This window comes from Salvia hispanica, chromosome 5, assembly GCF_023119035.1.
Source record: "Salvia hispanica cultivar TCC Black 2014 chromosome 5, UniMelb_Shisp_WGS_1.0, whole genome shotgun sequence".
Taxonomy (NCBI): Eukaryota; Viridiplantae; Streptophyta; class Magnoliopsida; order Lamiales; family Lamiaceae; genus Salvia; species Salvia hispanica.
In genome coordinates this window covers 40582201-40601064 of record NC_062969.1, presented here as the reverse complement: position 1 = coordinate 40601064, position 18864 = coordinate 40582201, and the positions used below count along the sequence as shown (strand labels likewise).

At 35.3% G+C, this 18864-nt stretch overlaps 4 protein-coding genes across 8 annotated transcripts; 2 read left to right on the top strand and 2 right to left on the bottom strand.

The window, feature by feature from the left end:
• Positions 1-1554: 1554 nt before the first annotated feature.
• LOC125191029 lies at positions 1555-3371 on the top strand. The gene is made up of 2 exons (XM_048088488.1): positions 1555-1811; positions 2627-3371. The coding sequence occupies exons 1-2, from the start codon at positions 1668-1670 to the stop codon at positions 3203-3205; spliced, it is 723 nt and encodes a 240-aa protein (XP_047944445.1). The 5' UTR covers positions 1555-1667; the 3' UTR covers positions 3206-3371.
• A 3788-nt stretch (positions 3372-7159) lies between these two features.
• On the top strand, positions 7160-9519 carry LOC125187032. The gene is made up of 2 exons (XM_048083539.1): positions 7160-7625; positions 8775-9519. The coding sequence occupies exons 1-2, from the start codon at positions 7188-7190 to the stop codon at positions 9357-9359; spliced, it is 1023 nt and encodes a 340-aa protein (XP_047939496.1). The 5' UTR covers positions 7160-7187; the 3' UTR covers positions 9360-9519.
• A 2538-nt stretch (positions 9520-12057) lies between these two features.
• LOC125187883 lies at positions 12058-15011 on the bottom strand. 4 transcript variants are annotated; one of them, XM_048084530.1, is made up of 3 exons: positions 13600-15011; positions 12853-13243; positions 12058-12171 (listed from the first exon to the last, which is right to left on the bottom strand). In XM_048084530.1, exons 1-2 carry the CDS (start codon positions 13915-13917, stop codon positions 12878-12880), a joined length of 684 nt encoding a protein of 227 aa, XP_047940487.1. In that variant the 5' UTR covers positions 13918-15011; the 3' UTR covers positions 12058-12171; positions 12853-12877. The 4 variants fall into 4 exon arrangements, with proteins under 4 accessions (XP_047940487.1, XP_047940490.1, XP_047940488.1 ...); XM_048084533.1 differs by having other exon boundaries at positions 12959-13243; XM_048084531.1 differs by lacking the exon at positions 12058-12171 and having other exon boundaries at positions 12826-13243; positions 13600-13950; positions 14170-15011.
• Positions 15012-16543: 1532 nt separating this feature from the next.
• On the bottom strand, positions 16544-17751 carry LOC125187740. 2 transcript variants are annotated; one of them, XM_048084374.1, is made up of 2 exons: positions 17537-17751; positions 16544-17273 (listed from the first exon to the last, which is right to left on the bottom strand). In XM_048084374.1, the coding sequence occupies exons 1-2, from the start codon at positions 17635-17637 to the stop codon at positions 16691-16693; spliced, it is 684 nt and encodes a 227-aa protein (XP_047940331.1). In that variant the 5' UTR covers positions 17638-17751; the 3' UTR covers positions 16544-16690. The 2 variants fall into 2 exon arrangements, with proteins under 2 accessions (XP_047940331.1, XP_047940330.1); XM_048084373.1 differs by having other exon boundaries at positions 16544-17278; positions 17537-17748.
• Between the last annotated feature and the right edge of the window lie 1113 nt (positions 17752-18864).

The following is an 18864-nucleotide window of genomic DNA, read 5'->3' as shown; positions in this document are numbered from 1 at the left end:
ATGTGACTAATTTTGAAAATTCTACTCGTGTTATTTTTTGCAATAAATAATAAAGGGATGTGACTAATTTTGAAATTCTACTTGTGTAATACTCTCTGCATTCCACAGTAGTAAAATCATTTTGCTATTTTTTTAAATTTCATAGTAGTAAAGTCATTGCTCTTTTTATTATAAGTCAACATATTTCTTCTCACTTACTTTACTCTATCTTACTTTATTCTCTTTTCATTTCTTGTCCTTTTCATTTTCTACTTTCTTCGTCCTTTACCTAGCTAATCCACTTAACACATTTTTTCTTAAATCTCGTGCTGAAAAGAAATGTCTCTACTACTATAAAACGGAGGGATTACTATTATGCAATATAATACAGCTGTAATAATCTAATATTTGTGTGAACCATACCAATTGCTATCTTCGTTCGTTTTCCAATAGCACATGGTATATGAAAGCGATGTGCTAATATTGAAAAATGAAAATTCTACTTGTACAATATTGAAAAATGATAATATTCTACGTGTACAATATTGAAAAATGAAAATTCTACTTTGTATCCAGAAAATTCTGACATTTTTTTCAGCTTTATGCCATTGTATGTACAAATCATGTTAAATTGATTAAATTATAGAATCAATCGGATTTGACGTATATATAAACCATCTACACTAGTAGAATATGTATATGATCTCCGTAGGGCTAATAACAAGTTGAGAATCTTGAGATAGTACTAGCTAGTTAGTTCAATTGGATATTAAAAATGTAAAATTGTAAAGGAAGCTTATGTTTCTACTTTTTTGCTATTCACATTTAATTTCAAAGATATATTTGTGATATATTAGTATTCCACATCTATTAGATATGTACTTATACATAATTTTTAAAGAATAATTGGCGTTGATTTATATCAAATTGTAGAAGTACATTTTCCCTAACTAGGTTTGATAAATGCACCTTTTAAAGCGTTTCACAGAATCATTGTTGTGCTAGTTTACCCTCGTAGGTGATAAACTCGTTATTTTGATGCATTTTTGGGTTAAATTAATTTGGTGTGTCGTGTGTAGTTTATATTATAGCCTATTTCCCGTTCAATTTGTTGTTTTAGAGGATAATATTAAGGGATAAACATGATTTCCACGTACATAAGTCTTTTTATCTTCGAAAGAGTTACGCATGAATGTCTTACGAAAATTGACATACACATGAACACATCACTCCACCGAACGGCATGTCCAAGTGATGTCTCGTGATGACGTAGGACGTGCCACTTGACTAAGTGGCATGCAAACTACATTTTCCCTCCTGAAAAGTGAACATTTTAATTTTACAAACTATTTTCTCTCTAATAAAGAGATGCATGTTATCCACTTAAATGAGTGGCCTTTTTTTTAGTGAAACTTAAAAGGGCAAATGGTTAATGAGTAAAGTCTTTGAGACGTGTTTAGTTTTACCCTAGTCATACAATTTCCTTGATATAATTACCGCGGAGAATGGATAAAAATGAAACAAGCATTAATATTTAAGTTTGATTCAATATTATTTGCGTTTCATGCCGAGGAAGGATCATCTCCCAGCCAGCTGAGAAGGATCCACGAAACTTCCCCGACGAAACTATATGGGCAGAGAGCGAAAAAAAATGGGGACTGAATCAACTGTAGAGAAAAAAAAAAGAAATGGAGAGAGAAGCAGATCAGAGTCAAGCCGAGAAACGCAACCCTGAGATCAACGAACCTAACGTCGAAAAGATCCCGTCGTTGCCTAGTCCCGTCGTCGTCGAAGGGCAAGTAGAGAACGTGGAAGATCTTGCTGAACATAAGGTTATCACCACATACTTCTTTTTCAATTAATTTCGTTTCAGGTACTTCAATTAAATTAATTAGCATTAGTTTAATGTTACTTTTATTTCCTTTTTGCGTTAAAAATCTTTTATTAATTGGGTCGAGCATATCTATAAACTCCATTTTGATTTTTTTTTCTCGAATCGTAAGTCGAATCAACCCTAATGTCCTCATATATAAAAGGGAATATTGTTACTCCTGTCCATTCAAGAAATACTCACTCCGTCTACAAGTGTCTCATTTTGCCATTTTCATCCGTTCACTAATAAATGTCGCATTTGCTTTTTTAATACTTTTAGTAATGAACCTCACATTTCACTCACATTTTAATATAAAACTATAGGAACATTGACACCTAATATTATGAAACTTTTTAAAAATTGAGTTTTTCCCACGAACTTTGAAATTGACAAATGATATACGAACTTTACCTCGAGTTTGTTATTTCCCATAAGTAAAAAAATATCGGCTATATTAATAGATTGAAGAACAATTTTTGAGGGCGTGCTTCAAGAAAAACTATCTTAAAGATTGAAAAAATGAAGCTCTCGAGCTGTTGTCGAGAAATTACGAAAAAAAAAATTTGTAAAATAAAATTGCCAGAATTTTTTCATTGGTGGGAAATAACAAATTTAGAGTAAAGTTCATGATATTATTTGTCAATTTCAAAGTTCGTTGGGAAAACCCAACTTTTTAAAAGTTTCATGATATTAGGTGCCAATATCCCAAAATAATTTACCCTATTTTCGGATTTTTTTAACCTTTTATCCATTTATTTATTTTCTTTCAATCAGATACAACCGCGGCGGCCAACAGCTGCTGATGCCTTGCCACAGAAGAATCTTGCAATACTGACGGTGGCGGTACTCATACTGACGCTCGCGTACCAGGCCGCCGTCAGCCCACCTGGCGGCGTGAGCCAGGACAACAAAACGTCCCACAGCGCCGCGGGTCACGTCGTGATCGGGTACACGCATCCCAACTCATACATGTTCTTGGTGCTCTCCAACGCGGCGGCGTTGAGCCTAGCTCTCGTCTCGATCTTCCTCGTCGCCTGTGGCTGGACGTCGAAAACCCGGGTTCTGTTTCGAGCCGCCTGGGGCTCTGTCTGCGCGTCCCTGATAGTTGTCGCCGCGAATTATGCAGTATCGGTGATTGTGACCGCTCCCAGAAAATCGGAATCCTTTATGTTAGCCGTGTTATTGTGCATATTCCTTCCTGCAGGGGTGGTGTTCGTTTTCTTGATTCTGGTTCTGATATATTATTTCGAAGAAAACTTGTTCCCGCGACTGAGGCGATTGTTCGGTGCTGGGACAGAAGCTGAGGCTTTTGTGACAGAAGCCAACGACGACGAGAGAGCCAGGAATGTTTGAACCAACTTCTCAATTAATTCCTTTGCATTTCCATTTCAATCTCTGATCATTTATTCAATGACATGAACATTGCCATTCCATTCTATTCTGTTCAATTCCATTCAATCGTATGTAATTTTAAAATATACAATTAATGTTTATGTAATTTGAAACAGCTTTGGTTTCATCTCTCATCGCATTAATATTGTTTTGTTTTCACGTTGTAATGGTGTTTATTTATGATTAGAAGTTGGCTTTTGGTATATATGAATACTTTTCTAGGGTTATCTTGTAGAGAGAGACGGAGAGAGAGTTAGGGTTTCATCCACACGTATACTAGTCAATAACACTCCATTCCAAAGCTAAGCTAGTTTCTAAGAAATTAATTCTCTTTTTATTGAAATAATGCCACCTAGATTATATTGAAAATTAAAAAATTTATTAAATAAACTTAAAGGGTATATAGGTTAATTCTTGTATATAGTAGTCAAAACTAACCACTTTCTAGCTTCTTGAAATTTACGTAACTCTCTCAGTTTAAATTATTTTTTCGTAAAAATATACAAACTAAAGGTAATTTTATATTGTTCCGACGATGATCGGATGATTGGTTTGTTTTACTTTATTTATGTGTTCGGTTATTCTCAATAGCAATTTGACATCACTAAGTCTAGAGGTAAATGGTCTTTGGTAAATCCTTATAATTGTGAACCCAACTCTTTCATTTTTATTTTTATTTTTTGTATTTTTTTTCATTTTGCTGCATTTTTCTTTCTTCTTTGCTTATCTTTTTTTATTAGTTTGTTTACATTTTTATTATCATGTGAATTTTACTAACATGCGAATTTAATTCGTATAAAAAAATAATTAATACTCCATGTGGATTTGTTTAATTTATATATAAGTTGCAATAAATATTTCATTTTGAGCAAATCTTGTATTTTAAATTAATCAAAGATTTAAAATAAGTAGAATAAAATACTATAAATTTAGATTAAAAAAGTAAATGAAATTAAAAAAATGAGACCATGAATAACTAAGGAATTAGATGGTGAGTTGTGGTGTTGTTCCTTAATAAAAAATGGTTCAAAAAGGTATAAACAATTTTGGTAAGATTTATGTGCGCATAATTAGAAATTTGTGTTTATAAATTTTTGGGTTACTCCGAACATGTAGGAATATTGCTGAAAGTCTGAAACCATGTTTTCCACACAATGATTGCTTGATTTATTTTACGAAATTTAATTTTGTTTTTATGGTTCTGATTTTATGTGTGTTATTTTGTGCATACTTTTTATTCATTGGCAAATAAATACACCCTCTGTCCGTGATTAAATCTCTCGTATTTGATCAGCACAGGTTTTAAGAAATTGTTTGACTTTATGTAGTAAAGTGGATAGAAAAATTAGTGGAAAGTGAGACTTACCTTTATATATTGGTTTTATAATAAAATGTGAGTGGAATGAGTTAGTAAAATATAAAGTCCACTTAACAATAGGACATTTATTGGCGGACGGAGGGAATATTACACAGTGGACTCGAACCCTAAATTTTTTAACTTAGGCATTACCACTCTATCAATATAGTAGTATCTGCATATTATGATACTCCATCCGTCCCGCTTTAGCAGTCTCATTGACTTTTCTGTCATCTTTTTGTAAAAATGATAAAAAATAGTTAAAGTGGAGAAATGGTAAAGTAAAAGAGACAATAATGTAGATAAGACTCTTCTCTATATTATTGTCTCTCTTACTTTACCATTTCTCGACTTTAACTATTTTTTATCATTTTTACAAAAAGAGGGCAGAAAAGTCAATGGGACTGCTAAAGCGGGACGGAGGGAGTATTATATCTTTCATACATTGGAAACTTTAATATAATCATTCATGAGAGATAATTGAAGGCAGTCAGTAGTGTTTAGTTTTGTGAAAAATTAATCTGATGTAAATTGTGCAACTACAATATAAGAGGTTAATGAGCAGAGACTTTGAGATGTGTCCGGCTTATAATTCAGTGCGAAAGAACACAAAATAAATCTCAATCAAATGCTAAGGGTGACAAGTTTGAGATTAATAAAGTAATTTGAGCAAGTTATATTTAAATTATATTTGCAGATTAATTAACTCACCTATATGTTGAGATTATTTGACATATCAAAATAAAAATAAAAAAAGGTGGGGAAGAAAAATAATACTATGGGTTAAAAGATAATTTAATCGCATAACCTACATGTAAATTTAGGACCTATTCAGTTTTTTTGGTCTGGGATAATTAGAAATAAAAACATAGTAATTTTGAATCTTCACTCCTCACAGTCACAATATTGGACGGCATGTAAATAATGTAAATAATATAGGCTCCACCTCCCACCTAAGTTAAATTTATGGTTCCGCTCCTACTTGGTTTGTATTCTTTCGTTCTTTCGATATCATTACTTGACCCTCACATGGGTGGGGGGACCTTTATAGATTGTGATCTTTGGAGAGTAAAGAGGTGAATTAACAACAAGATGACAACGATAGGAAATAATGAATGGCATCCGGCCAATGGCCGAAGACGGAAGGGATTGAGACTGGCACTTAGAGCACGATAAATGTGAAATAGCCAGGAAACTCATACGGACAAACTTTCAATATGCGTGTTTTTTAATAAAATTGCATCGCAAAAATTTCCAGGAAACTTGGTTGGATTAAGGTCAAAATTACAGCTCTAGGAATAGGCACACGACTCACTTTCAGGTTGGATTAAGGTCAAAATTATTTTCAAGTTCCATGATACGTATATGAATAATTAACATATTGGTTATACCCAATGAAATAGAATAAAATATACCTAAATAACTAATGTGTTATACTTATTCATACCATGAATAATTAATGTTAATATTTTGTAAATTACTGTTATGTAACTTGTTTTGTTATTATAATACAAAAAAGATAACTTTTTATATTAAATAAGAAGAAATTATTACACTAATATATATTTTGGGTTGTTTTTGTTTTTTGTTTGTCGACAAATAATGTTATTAGGATTGATCCAATAAATTTAAAAGATTGGATAAAAATAAATCACTAATTGAATTTTAAATATTTAACTCTAAAGCACATTAGAAAAATTATTTAATTGAATCACTCATTCATTTATCTATCTTGCCACATAAAATTTCAATCATATCAATACGAATAATAGATTACTTTTTAAATATCTTTAATTTTATTAATAAAATCCTAGAATGTAGGATTAAAATGGTTGGTTATGATGGAAATTTGTACGTGGATGTAGAAGAAAAGAGACATAATACTAAGTTTCTAAATTATTTAAGGAAAATAAATGGGAGATGCAATATTAAATTGTACAGAGGGAAGGAAAGAGGAAAAAGTTTTAAGTTTCAGCGTCTACCATTGATTCCTTGAATTTTATTCGAACAAAAGTCTGTTTGTCCTTGAATTTTACTCCAACAAAAAAAAGTCAGCAAATGGCGGAGGCACATGGAGTGGGGCAAATATTCCTCAAAATATTTTATTCATCCAATTTTTCTTCTAATTTATAAATTAATTTGAAATTCTTCTTCAAATACCTCTTCTCCATAGCTTGAAAATTTTGTTTATAATACTCCTTTCGTCCTCCAAAAATTGACAGTATATGACACGAATTTTAATGTAAAATTGATAAAATAAAACAGAAAGGAAAAAGTAAGATAAAGAAGAAAAAAAATAATGTTAGTGGATTATGAAATCCATGTTATTAATGACGTGGGTTAAAGATTTCCTTATTTAAACTTTGTATAATTTTAAGGGAGAAATAAGGACAACCAAAAAAAAAAAAAATTGTGTACTAGTCTACTTTTTTTTTGGGGAAGAATGAATATATTGTGGCATATCCTCATATTAGTTCCTTGATCAGCGCCCGCCGCAAACCAAGAAAGGACAACGTACTCCACGTATCTTCAGATCTGTAATCCCTCCCTCCTCCCAACCAACCACCCACCCGCCCCCACCCAAAAATGAAAAGTCTTTCATTCAACTCTTGTTTAGCTACTAATCCTCTCATATCTCTGCAAGAAATGGTTTATGCAGGTATGCAAACAATAAACCTATTCCTGTATGTTGAAGATAAAAAGTTCCCCATTTTCGATGAAGGAGAGCAACGGATGAACATGTTAAGGCTGGAAGACGCCCCGCGGATGAACATGTTAAGACATGTTCAGATCGCGGTGCGTCTCCTTATAAGTCATAGTCCTTTTCCTGCTGCCATGGAGAGGCTGCCTCTACTCGGTCAGCTTGGGTCATCGAATGTTTCGGTGTTCAATCTTTTGGGTGCGAGAGAGGAGATCGGTGAAACGACAATCATACACGGTCGACAAGATCCGTATGTTGAGAGTAGAAGCTGTGGCGATGAAGCTGCCCGGAGATCTCACAAGTATGGATCTATTCCGTTTCAGGTAACTACCCTCTCGTTTAAACAAAGTTAAAAGCTCAATTTATACAATTCGAGCTATTAGAGCATCTCCGAAGGAAGAGATAAATAATAGAAAGGTAAGGAGAAATAACTATCATACTTACCTTACTTACCTCTTCTATATAAAATTTATTCTCCAAGGAAAATGGTATATGAGAAGGTATTATATCTTCTTTCATTTTAAGAAGACATCTTTACCTCTTCTTGGAACAAATGATAAAAAATTAGTTATTTTCATTTGCCTTTTTAATTTACCTTCTTCTTTTGGAGTCCATTACTTTTTGAGAAGATAAATGAGAAATATATCTTCTCAATTTACTTTTCTCCTTCATCTCCAAAGGGAGAGATAAATGGAAAAGTAAAGTTATATAACTACTCCCTTCGTCCCACATAATTTTACCCAGTATTCCATTTTAGTCCGTCCCACATAATTTTATCCATTTCAATTTTACCATTTTTGGTAGTGGACCTCATATTCCACTAACTCATTCCTACTCACATTTTATTATAAAACCAATACTTTAAAAGTAGGACACACATCCCACCAACTTTTTCAACTCACTTTTTATTACATTTCTTAAAACTCGTGCCCGATCAAATTGTCTCAAATTATGTGGGACGGAGGGTGTATCATATTTACCTTTTTTTCATGAAAAATCATTCTCCAATGAGAGAGGTATATGAGAAGGTATTATACCATTTTCCATTCTGAAGAGTTATCTTTACCTCTCCAACAATGAAGAGTCCAACAATGAAGAGGTAAATTTTATAACTACCATATTTGTTCTTTTTATGAAAAAACCATTCTCCAAGGGAGAAGGTATATGAGAAGGTATCACACTTTATGTTTTTTTAATGCATTTTGTATTATTATTTTATGTTTAAGAAATCATTTACGTTTCTATATACTCCACATTTTTTATTTGGAGTATGTTTCTTTTTCGGAAGGGTATATTTAACTTTTGGAGGAGGTATATAGATGATATATCTCTTTTATTTACCCTTCCTTGTTGGAGACGCTCTTATTAAGTCGGTCAAATTAAATTAGATTATTTAATTAGTAGATGTTAAAGATTACCCAAACTCCATTTATGTTGATCAGGGAATTAATGACTATCAAATTGAATCACAGGCTATACCTCTTTTGCTAAAGAGCAACATATCAAACATGGAAAGACGCCTCAACTTAGGCAAAATGGAGCTACAAATCTTTCACGGGAGCCCTCTGAACATTACTACTTGGTATTCGAAAATTAACATGAGGGCGATGCTGCCTCCGCTCGTGATGGCATTGCTTGCAGTCCATAGCATTGTCAACCCACCCGGCGGCAAGTGGCATGATGATACGCCATTTCACAAGGCAGGTGATGCTATGATCGCATCTACTCGCCCAAATCTATACGGATATTTGGTGCTTATTAACATGGTAGCATTCAGTTCTTCTCTCCTGGCAATCCTCCTCAATGCCACTGGATGGCCATCCAGAAATATTCGTCTAAGGTGGATTGCCAAGTGTGCTATGGGGGTGTCGTTGATAGCTATCGCAGTGAGTTATGTAGGATCGACAATGGCGATTGCTCCCATTACGCAAATAAAATCAGTCAATCATGTTGTTCTGATAGGAGTAATGCTTGTGTCTATTGGCATCACTCTGGCCATATCGGCCTTTCATCCTCTAATATTGTTAGAGCATCCACAATGCCAACGAGCCGGCTAGAGGATCGGCGACGGCTAGCTGGTCTGCGTGAACCCATTGCGTCCGGCGAGCCGATCGGCGTGTACCCGCCGATCTAGCCGGAACCACTAGTCGGTCGGCTAGCCGCCATTGCAGGCGACATTTCGGCGAGCGTTAGGCAGGCAACCGGTTTTTTTTTTTTCAAAACTCTATATATACTGATAATTGAACTTCGTTTTCATTTACACCACTTGTGTTTATGAGTTTCTCTCTCTAAATTTTATGTAATTATTTTTTAGGAGGTACTTTTTTTAATTTAAATAAAATGATTGCATTTTCCCGTATCAGTGTCGTAAATTTAATTCCGTATTTACGTGATTACAATTTATAATATGAATTTGTTAATTTTGTTTATTGTGGCTAGTCCCAGTGCTAGTTCAGTTTCTAGTCCTGATGATGTGGCTGACAATTTCTAGTCTTAGATGATGTGGCAGGAGGAATTTTTGGCTAGGCTATTGTTGGCCTATCCTTATTGTGAATGCTCTTATACTCGTGTAAAAGAGCTCACGAATCCACACCGAAGTAAAGTGTATCAGTAGTGTTTTATTATGCAACATTGTTGCATATCAGACACTGATAATATATTGTAGTATGTACTTTCTTATGTATTAAGGCTTCATATTCTATGTATAACAATATTTGATATCATGAGCTAGGTACCAACTTTACAAGCATATTATAAGAATATAGCACACACTAAATTGCTTGCAGAGGACTTGATATGAATTCTTTTTTGTGTCAAAATGATTTTCTAGCAACATGGTGATCATCTTGTATTCAAAATGAAACAAGATTACAAAATGAACAGAGGGAAAGAAGTACTCCCTCTGTCCCAAGATAAGCGAAACATTTCTTTTGAGCGTGAGATTTAAGGAATTGATATTTAAAGAGTTAAAGTAGAGAGAGAGTAAAGTATGAGAGAGGAAAAAGTAGAGAAGTAAAGAGATAATAAAGTAGAAGGAAAATAAAGTAAAAAGGGAGATTTTTTGCTAAAAAGGAAAATGACTCACTCATAGCGAGACATCCCAAAAAAGAAATATGACTCGCTTATCTTGAAACGGAGAAAGTACTATATAGGAATGACTTGTTAAACAAAAAATGATGGCAGTTAAATAAGAAGATCCTCAGTATCTCCTCGAAACAGGAACGAAAAAGCATTGGAAAATTACAAAGAAAACCTCCATCCTCACAAATTTCTTCTAATGAGAGAAGTGGTTCAACAAATTCAACACTACGATCTTTTTTCTTAATGAAAAGCATGCATAAACAATAAAAACCTCAAATGCAAAACAACGTTCATCACTAGCTGCATAAGTGGGGGTCGGGAACATTGTGGTATTAGTTCAAGAATCTTCAAAAACAAATGCTCTAGAAACACTTGAACCCTTTTCGAGACCTTAATAACAAAAGTTTAAGAAGCTGCAACACAACATGTATATATGGAACGAACGTACAATCTACATATCACAGGAAAATTTAACAAAGGAGATATCAACCTTAATAATCTGCTTAATGCAAAAACTAACATCTCTAAATGATAAACATATTGAAAATACAAAACTAGCAAACCAAATGAATCACTACAGGCACGCATAGCGTATGCAAACTCATATTTCAGCTAATCATGAGATGCTATCTGATACAGATGGCTGCCGAAGCATCAAATTCACTCACACACACACAAACCTAAATCACCTGCTTAATGATTAGCTGAAAAACTAACATCTCTAACTGATAAACATACTGAAATACAAAACTAGCAAACTAGATGAATCACTCCAGGCACAAATATATGTAAGCTCATATTTCAGCTAATCATGATAGGCCACCTGACACAGGTTGTGGCCAAAGCATCAAATTCACACGCGCGTGCCAACCTAAATCATCCACTAAATGCAAAAAAAACATCTCTAACTGATACCATATTGTTATAACAAAACTAGCAAGCTAAATGAATCACTACAGACACGAATGAATAGCATATGTAAACACATATCTCAGCTAATCATGGGTCCACCTGATACGTATGGTGGCCGAAGCATCAAATACACAAAAAACACACCCACAAACCTAAATCATTTGCTTAAAGCAAAAACTAACCTCTTTAACTGATTCACAGCATATTTGGAAGATATTGTACCTGCTATAAATTCCCAAGGACATGCAAAAGGTGATAATAGATCCCGTTATTAATCTTATTTTAAAAATACATACCAATATCTTCGGACCGACGACATGTGTCTGTGTTGTTAGAAGGCCAAAACTACTCACTGTGCAGACTGGAAAATAAGTACAGGATTCAAGCATGATCAATACATCCTTGGAAAAATACATGTGCAGAGTGGTAATCATACTTACATAAGTAAAATCATATATGCATTGCACACAGAAATTTCACTATAAAGCAGCAATCAAACTCTATAGGAGTCAACAGTGATCAAATTAGTTCTGTAAGTAATAAGTAGAGCCAGAAATGCAGCTTTGATTAAGTTTCAGATGTGAAGAACTAGCAGGCCAAAGTTAACTGTAAACTTCAAGATTCAATTTCTCATGTACAGAATACAGATCATCAAAAGCTAAGTAGTTGAAATACTAGAAATCTGCAATGTTGTTATGCAGGACACAATATTTAAAGCTAAGGGGCATCTGACACCAAAGGGTGCAAATTGAAGGTCTCTTACATGATCGAATACAACAATAGTTGGCATCTCTTGATCATCAGATGAAATATTTTGCTGGTGCACCAGTTTTTTGGCATGAGCACTTGAGCTTTGCTCCACTCATTTCAAAAGAACTAGAAGCAATAGAAGACATAACAGATCATTAACAAAAATGGATACAGTAAAAGCCTTGGAAAAATGCACTACGTTGATGATAAATTAAGAATTGACAAGCATAGTTACAAAATGTCAATCTGTCTGCAAAGAAATATGGAGAAGATACAACTTTGCATTCATGTTACTTCTTACAATGTTGACAAAAGAGCAATTTCTACAATGCTGTAAAACAGAGCAATGATATACGAACATTTTGCACAACCATCTAACAACAACTGCAGTTTTAGTGGAAATTAGGTGTTTCAGCTCCTTCAAATGTTCATCATTTGAAATGTGGAGCGTAATACGAAGATTAGTCAATAATGCTTCCTGGTCCCAACTTAAGGGACCAGAAGCATACAAAGCTTCCAGAGTGCTGCGATAAGCATGCAACTCTAAGCTATGTATACTGACCTCAACCTCCTCATTTGAGGGGCGAGAGGAACTCTCCCTCTCAGAGCCTGGACGATGATAGTTACAACTCTGCATCACTAAGGGTGTCTGTCTCTAGGCAATGCACATGCATAAAATGATTATAATAGTTTTTAAGACTCTGGTTAGTAACGCTACAACTACCAACTGAACTAGCACCACTGTCAGAACTATTTAATTCAGAGTTTCTGGACCCAGAATACCCAAGAACGTCATTATGTTTTCACCTCTCCATTTGATCATATCCATTTGTTACAGTGTTAAGGGAAGCATGCATGTATGTTTCACCCAAAGTTTCGTTTGGTAAGCAACAGCATGTAACTTGTCGAGTACCCGGTCAGCAACCCCTCGCTGCCTCCGGCCTTCTTTGTCAGCTGTTTGAAACTTTTGTACATGTACGTCATTGGCTTCAATAACAGAGGAAACATATGGGGACATCCTCTTTAAGGATCTTGAAGACATCACAACGGATTCCCTCGGTGCAGCTTCATCTTTGAAGTTTCCACAATCTTCTCCAGGTTGATATTTAACTCTAGAATTGAATGCTGGACTCATCTTCAGACAAAAAATTGACTTTGATGATTTGCTCAGTATTAAATCATCACCTACTTGAGGAATCTGCAAACAGAAATAAGGAGATCAGTTGATTCAGATTCATAGAATTTAAGATCTTAAGAACATATATGTAGTAAAAAAAAGATATTCTATAAATTTATGGAAAACAAATATATCAAACAAGTTCAATGAAGAAGTTTTCCCACAAAGTTCAGCAGATACTATGATCGTGCAAGTAAATATAAGAAGCACTTAACAGAGGAGGACACTAATATGCAAGAAGAAGTCCACAAAGGATGAGAAGAAGCACACATATAGCTAGAAACAAGACAACTAAATATCATTGGAACATCCATGTACATCTAAATTGTGAGGTTGAAAAGATTCAAGTTGTCTCAGAAAATAGAAACAAAAAATACCTTTGTCGATGGAACCCATTTCCCATCATGCCATATCTGTCTCATCCTGAGCTTTGTTCTATCAATAGCCACTTCCTTTGAGCACCCAACTAGCCTCACTAAATATTGATTCCTGCATGTTGAAACATTGTGATAGTTCTTCTTATTTCTACTTTCTTTTTTGCCTCCTGGAACATTCACGACCACAGCAATCTTCCAAGAATTTTGATGGAAGACCTCAACAATGTCTCCAGTTACGAAACACTTTGCATCTTGTGGCGAAGAAGGGCAAGGTATCAATAACTTCCTTGAAACCACCTCCCTTGTTTTGAATCTCATTGCCGCCTATCTTCTTTAACAAATATCAAAAGCCTATGAAATACAGAGAATATGTAATTTGGAAGCCAGAATATAAGGATTAATAAACATGAATTGCACTAAAAACATAACATCAACAGCGGAGTGAGCCTAATCTGGATCGAACTACAGGTATATCGAATCCTGAAAGATCATAAATAAGAATTGCACTAAAAACTTCCCAAAAATATACAGGTATGTCGAATCCTGAAAGATCATAAATAAGAATTGCACCTAAAACTTCCCCAAAATACTGTAACTTATTCATCGTTTTACATTTCTCAAAGCACTCCAACGGAATCTACATAAAAGAAGCCTACATATTTGCTGGAAAAAACAGTAAATCGTTGAGGATCAGTTCATCCGCAAGCATATTCCTGAAAGAACCACCCAAATAACTAGTTGTCTTTACAAAAATAAATGAAAATATTACCTAAAACAAACAAAACAATATGTCAATTTTCGAATACCGAATCACCACGCGATCATCGAAAAACAGGTAAATTCACCACCCGATCATCGAATACCGAATCATCCATATTATTAAACTAATTTCACTAACAATGACACAATAATACGCGACGCCGAATCTGAAACAAAATGTCGCGACATGAAACAACAAAAAACGGAATTAGAAAGCAGATAGCAGTAAATTCGATAAAACCCCAAAATACGTGTTATTTTTCTTGACGCGGTGTTTGTTGTTAACGTGTCGTGTCGTTATTGTGTCGACACGATAACGACACAACACGCACGATTTGCCACCCCTAATCCAGGAGATCCCTCTAGGGGTGGGCTCGAGGGTGCTGGTGCGGAGGAGCTCGGCGCTGGCGAACCAGACAACGAGGTTCAGTCATATTGTGTGCCATTGAAGGCACCGAAGAATCGTAGGACGACATTGGAATAGTTGCAGTGGAGGGGGGAAGAGGTCGTAGGTGTTGCTGAAGCTGTGGTTAAAGAGGAGGAGGCTGCGAGCGGGGGTCAGGGAGTCGTAGGGGAGGGAGCAACTGGCTTCGATTAGTTTTTATGGTTGGGTGGAGGCGGGGCGGCGGGTCCTCAGGGAATGGACGGTATTGGAATGGCGGGAGGAAGGAATGAATAATTTTATTTTATTTAGAATAAATAATTTTTTGTTTTATTTAGAATAAATATTTTTATTTTTGAAATAATTAAAAATTATGTTCAAATGTTTAATTAGGTCAAAATCTGATTAAAAATCATTGACTATTAGAGCATCTCCAAATGCACTCGCCGCCATTGCGGTTTTTCACGATCAAAAATGGGGGTTAAGATTAGAGCAAATTTTCAAGAGGAACCGCCCCCCAGGGAAAAGGGCTACACCCGGGGGGAGTGGCCGGGAAAGGGGGGAACCATCGGGGCCGCGGGTTTGGGCCCATATTCGGGCTTTGCACGCCCCCCCTCCGGATGCGCAGCCGGGGCGACCGGAGGACCCCCGGGGGTGGGGGGGAGGGGTCCGTTCCCCCCGCCAAGGATTTTATAAGGAATTTACAAGGTCTTCCAAGATTGGAAGGTCGCAACTGACCTATAGAGAAGAGGTTTCTTCACTCGATGCTTGAGAGCATGCAGGTCGATTTGGATGCCGCGAGGGTACAGTTGGGGGGCTCAGACGTGGGCTCAGATGCCACAGATGTGGAGGTCCTGGGTGGCGGCGGCGACGGCGACGAGGAGGAGAGAGGTGGGGCTCGTGTGTGGAAGCCTGGTTTTTTTTCATAATGTAATTTTTTTTAATTAATGTAAATTTTTTACCTTTTTTAATTTAAATGAAATTAATGAATTTTCTTGTATATGTCTCGTAAATTTAATTCCGTAATTTGTCATAAATTTAATTCCGTAAATTTAATTATATTTATTTGCGGCTAGCCTTAGGCTAGCCTATTTGCTTAAAATGATGATGTGGCAGGTGGAATTTTAATGTTGATGACGTGACAGAGAGTGAGAGTGGCTAGCCTATCACCATTGGAGATGCTCTTAATATTTGATGGATCCGTCCAAAGCCTGTGGCTAGCCTATCTCCATTGGAGATGCTCTTAATATTTGACGGATCCGTCCACTTTGGACTGATTGCGGCCCGCGTTAAAATATATGTAATGCAATAATTCAAAAATGTTTGGGACTGAAATCTTTAAATGATCATATGTTTATGACCAATTTTGGTATTTATTCAATCGTAAATTTTAATTATAAAGTATTCGATTTTTTTTGGTTATTTTATTATGCTTATTCTTGACGTGCACAACTTTTCTTTAGATTTCTCTTTTCTTCGTTCACACGTAGTCGAGTTCACATCAACCTCTCTCGAACAAGAACTTTATCCAAGAAATTTGTGTGGATGAAGGTTTACTTTACATTTTACAATGGTTTTATAAATTGTTTCTGTTTCGAGGAGACACCGAGGATCTTCTAATTTTTAACCGCTATCGTTTTATGTTTATTAATTACATTTTGGTATGTTGTGTTTTGTTTGTTTTTTATATACATGTGATAGAAAAGCATTTTGAGACAGAAGAAAGAATTCCTGTGCAATTTAGTGTGACATAATCTGCTTGGTGAATTTGGTAGCTCGCCCATATGATATGAAATGTCGGTATAAACAAGAATATGCAGCGTTAACATAGAAGAAAGTGGATAACATATGGAGTATCAAAATAGAAAGTAGTACATAACATATACTATCAAAATATGATAGGAGTGCACCCGTAAAGGTGCTGCAGTTTGGAGTTTAAGAAGAGATTTTTCACACGAGTAATAAGCGAAAGGGTTTAGCTTGTGCAAGAACAAAGCTTGTCAAGGACTTGAGCAAAATGGCAGAGTAGAAAAGCAATGTCTCAAAGAGTTGGCAAATTTGATGATGGATTGTGAGATCTTCATTAAGCTGGATGTTGGTCCCCCGGCCCGAGTAAAACAACATCAGAGGATAAAAGGCCGATATGAGTAGAGTGATGAGAATGGAGCCAAGCATTGCTAGTATAGGAACAATAGGATCGGCTATTATTGATTTGGTATGGGGAGCGATCGCCATAGTGGATCCTACATAACTCATTGCGATAGCTACCAGCGAAACCCATGTGGCAGACGATGCGGTATGACTAGGTAATTTGCTTCTGGTTGGCCATATGGTGATGAGGAAGATTGCGAGGAGGGCTGAACCGAATGCTATGCCGTTAGTAAGCACAAAAAATTTGTAGATATTTGGATGAGTAGATGCGATTATGGCTTCACCCGCCTTGTGAGGTGGCTTGTCATCCGGCCACTTGCCACCGGGTATGTTGCGCGATAACTGGAGTGCCATCCCTGCTAACGCAGCCAACACCAGCAGCCTGTTCTGTACATAATTTAGAGCCCAATTAGTTACTCCAACTATTTTTTAAATAAATAAACTGATTTAAATGAGGATCCAACTAATCGTCGGACTTCTTCCTCTTTTGCAAGAGGCTTCATAAAGCATCTAATAATCTTCCAAAACAATCCAGTGATTTAATTTGGTAGACTCAATATAAATGAAGCTTGCACCTGTATAATGTTTAACATGACTGATTTAGCAACCTTATTTAAATAACGAAAGGATGGAGTAGTCGATTACCGCAGTTCCAATACTGTCAGCAGAGCTTCGTGAATCGCCAAAATCTTCTTGTTGGTTCTGATTTTGACTCGCCCGAAAATTTTCATTTTCTTTTTCAACATCACTCGCCATTGCTCTAATATCAATTTCTTGCCTTACCACTCTTTTCTTGTATCTATGGTCGCCTGAAATATAAAGTAGTACTTATAAGTTATACTATACACTACCCTTGGGAAATTTTCTCAGACCAATATTTTCTCTTATCCCCGGCCCCACTCCTCAATATATACAAGCATTCTCTACTTAATTTCCTCGCAATTTCGCTGACAGTGACCTAAATGGCGTTACTGATTGGAAATTTCTATCGATGATGTGAACCGAAATGTTTACTCCTGCGGAATCTACAATGTACGCTCTCGCCTCATGCCAGAACTATAGTCAAGTTATCATCTTAGACCACAATTTCTACGCGGGTGCTGGTGTTCGATTTCCTAGATAAAATAATACTCCCTCCTTCCCATAAAAGTTGAGTCGTATTCCTTTTTAGTCCGTCCCAACAAAGTTGAGTCATTTCCTTTTTTAACAAAAGACAAAACATCTAAATCACTCTTACTTTATTCCATCATTTACTTTACTCTCTCTTATCTTTCCTACTTTTTTTCATTTCTCCTATTTATTTAATATAAATTCTTAATCTCCGTACTCAAAAGTTTTGTCTCAACTTTTATGGGACGGCGTGAGTACCAAGATATAATCTATGATTAAATTGTGAGATTATTTTAGTCATAGGGGTTAGCTATGATTAGTTATCTCATGATTATCCATCTATGATTGAATTACGAGATTCAATTTCATGAACCAAACACACTATAGTCTATATATTTAATCTGCGATACAATCTTGCAGACCGAACACTTGTACACCTCTCCTGACCAGAATATTTAATTTACATTATTCATTGTTTTACCTTTAAAATTAAATTACTAGATTTAATATATAACACGAAAATACTTCATTAAAACATTAAAAATTAAAAAAATGGATATATATATATTCATGATGTATTTATTAATTAAGAAATTCTACCAATTTATACTCCCTCAGTCCCACTAAATATGAGAAATTTCTTTTGCGCACGGTATTTAAGAAAATTATATTTATTGAATTAAGTGGAGAGAACAAAGTATGAGAAAGAAAATTATTCATACTTTTCATGGACGGAGGGAGTAGGCAGAATATTAGTAATACTATTTGTTCTTATTAATTTATAGTAGAAATAAAATAATCGGTTTTATTTTTGAAATATCCACCATTATTAAATAGTTCACAGTTTTTTTGATAAAAGTAAT

Coding starts and splice junctions, on each gene's coding strand:
- LOC125187032 (XM_048083539.1), top strand. CDS start 7,188: ATGAAAAGTCTTTCATTCAACTCTTGTTTAGCTACTAATCCTCTCATA. Junction 7,626..8,774: donor ATGGATCTATTCCGTTTCAG/GTAACTACCCTC, acceptor ATTGAATCACAG/GCTATACCTCTTTTGCTAAA.
- LOC125187883 (XM_048084530.1), bottom strand. CDS start 13,917: ATGAGATTCAAAACAAGGGAGGTGGTTTCAAGGAAGTTATTGATACCT. Junction 13,244..13,599: donor AATGGGTTCCATCGACAAAG/GTATTTTTTGTT, acceptor TTCTGTTTGCAG/ATTCCTCAAGTAGGTGATGA.
- LOC125187740 (XM_048084373.1), bottom strand. CDS start 17,647: ATGGCGAGTGATGTTGAAAAAGAAAATGAAAATTTTCGGGCGAGTCAA. Junction 17,279..17,536: donor CTGACAGTATTGGAACTGCG/GTAATCGACTAC, acceptor AATTATGTACAG/AACAGGCTGCTGGTGTTGGC.
- LOC125191029 (XM_048088488.1), top strand. CDS start 1,668: ATGGAGAGAGAAGCAGATCAGAGTCAAGCCGAGAAACGCAACCCTGAG. Junction 1,812..2,626: donor AAGATCTTGCTGAACATAAG/GTTATCACCACA, acceptor TCTTTCAATCAG/ATACAACCGCGGCGGCCAAC.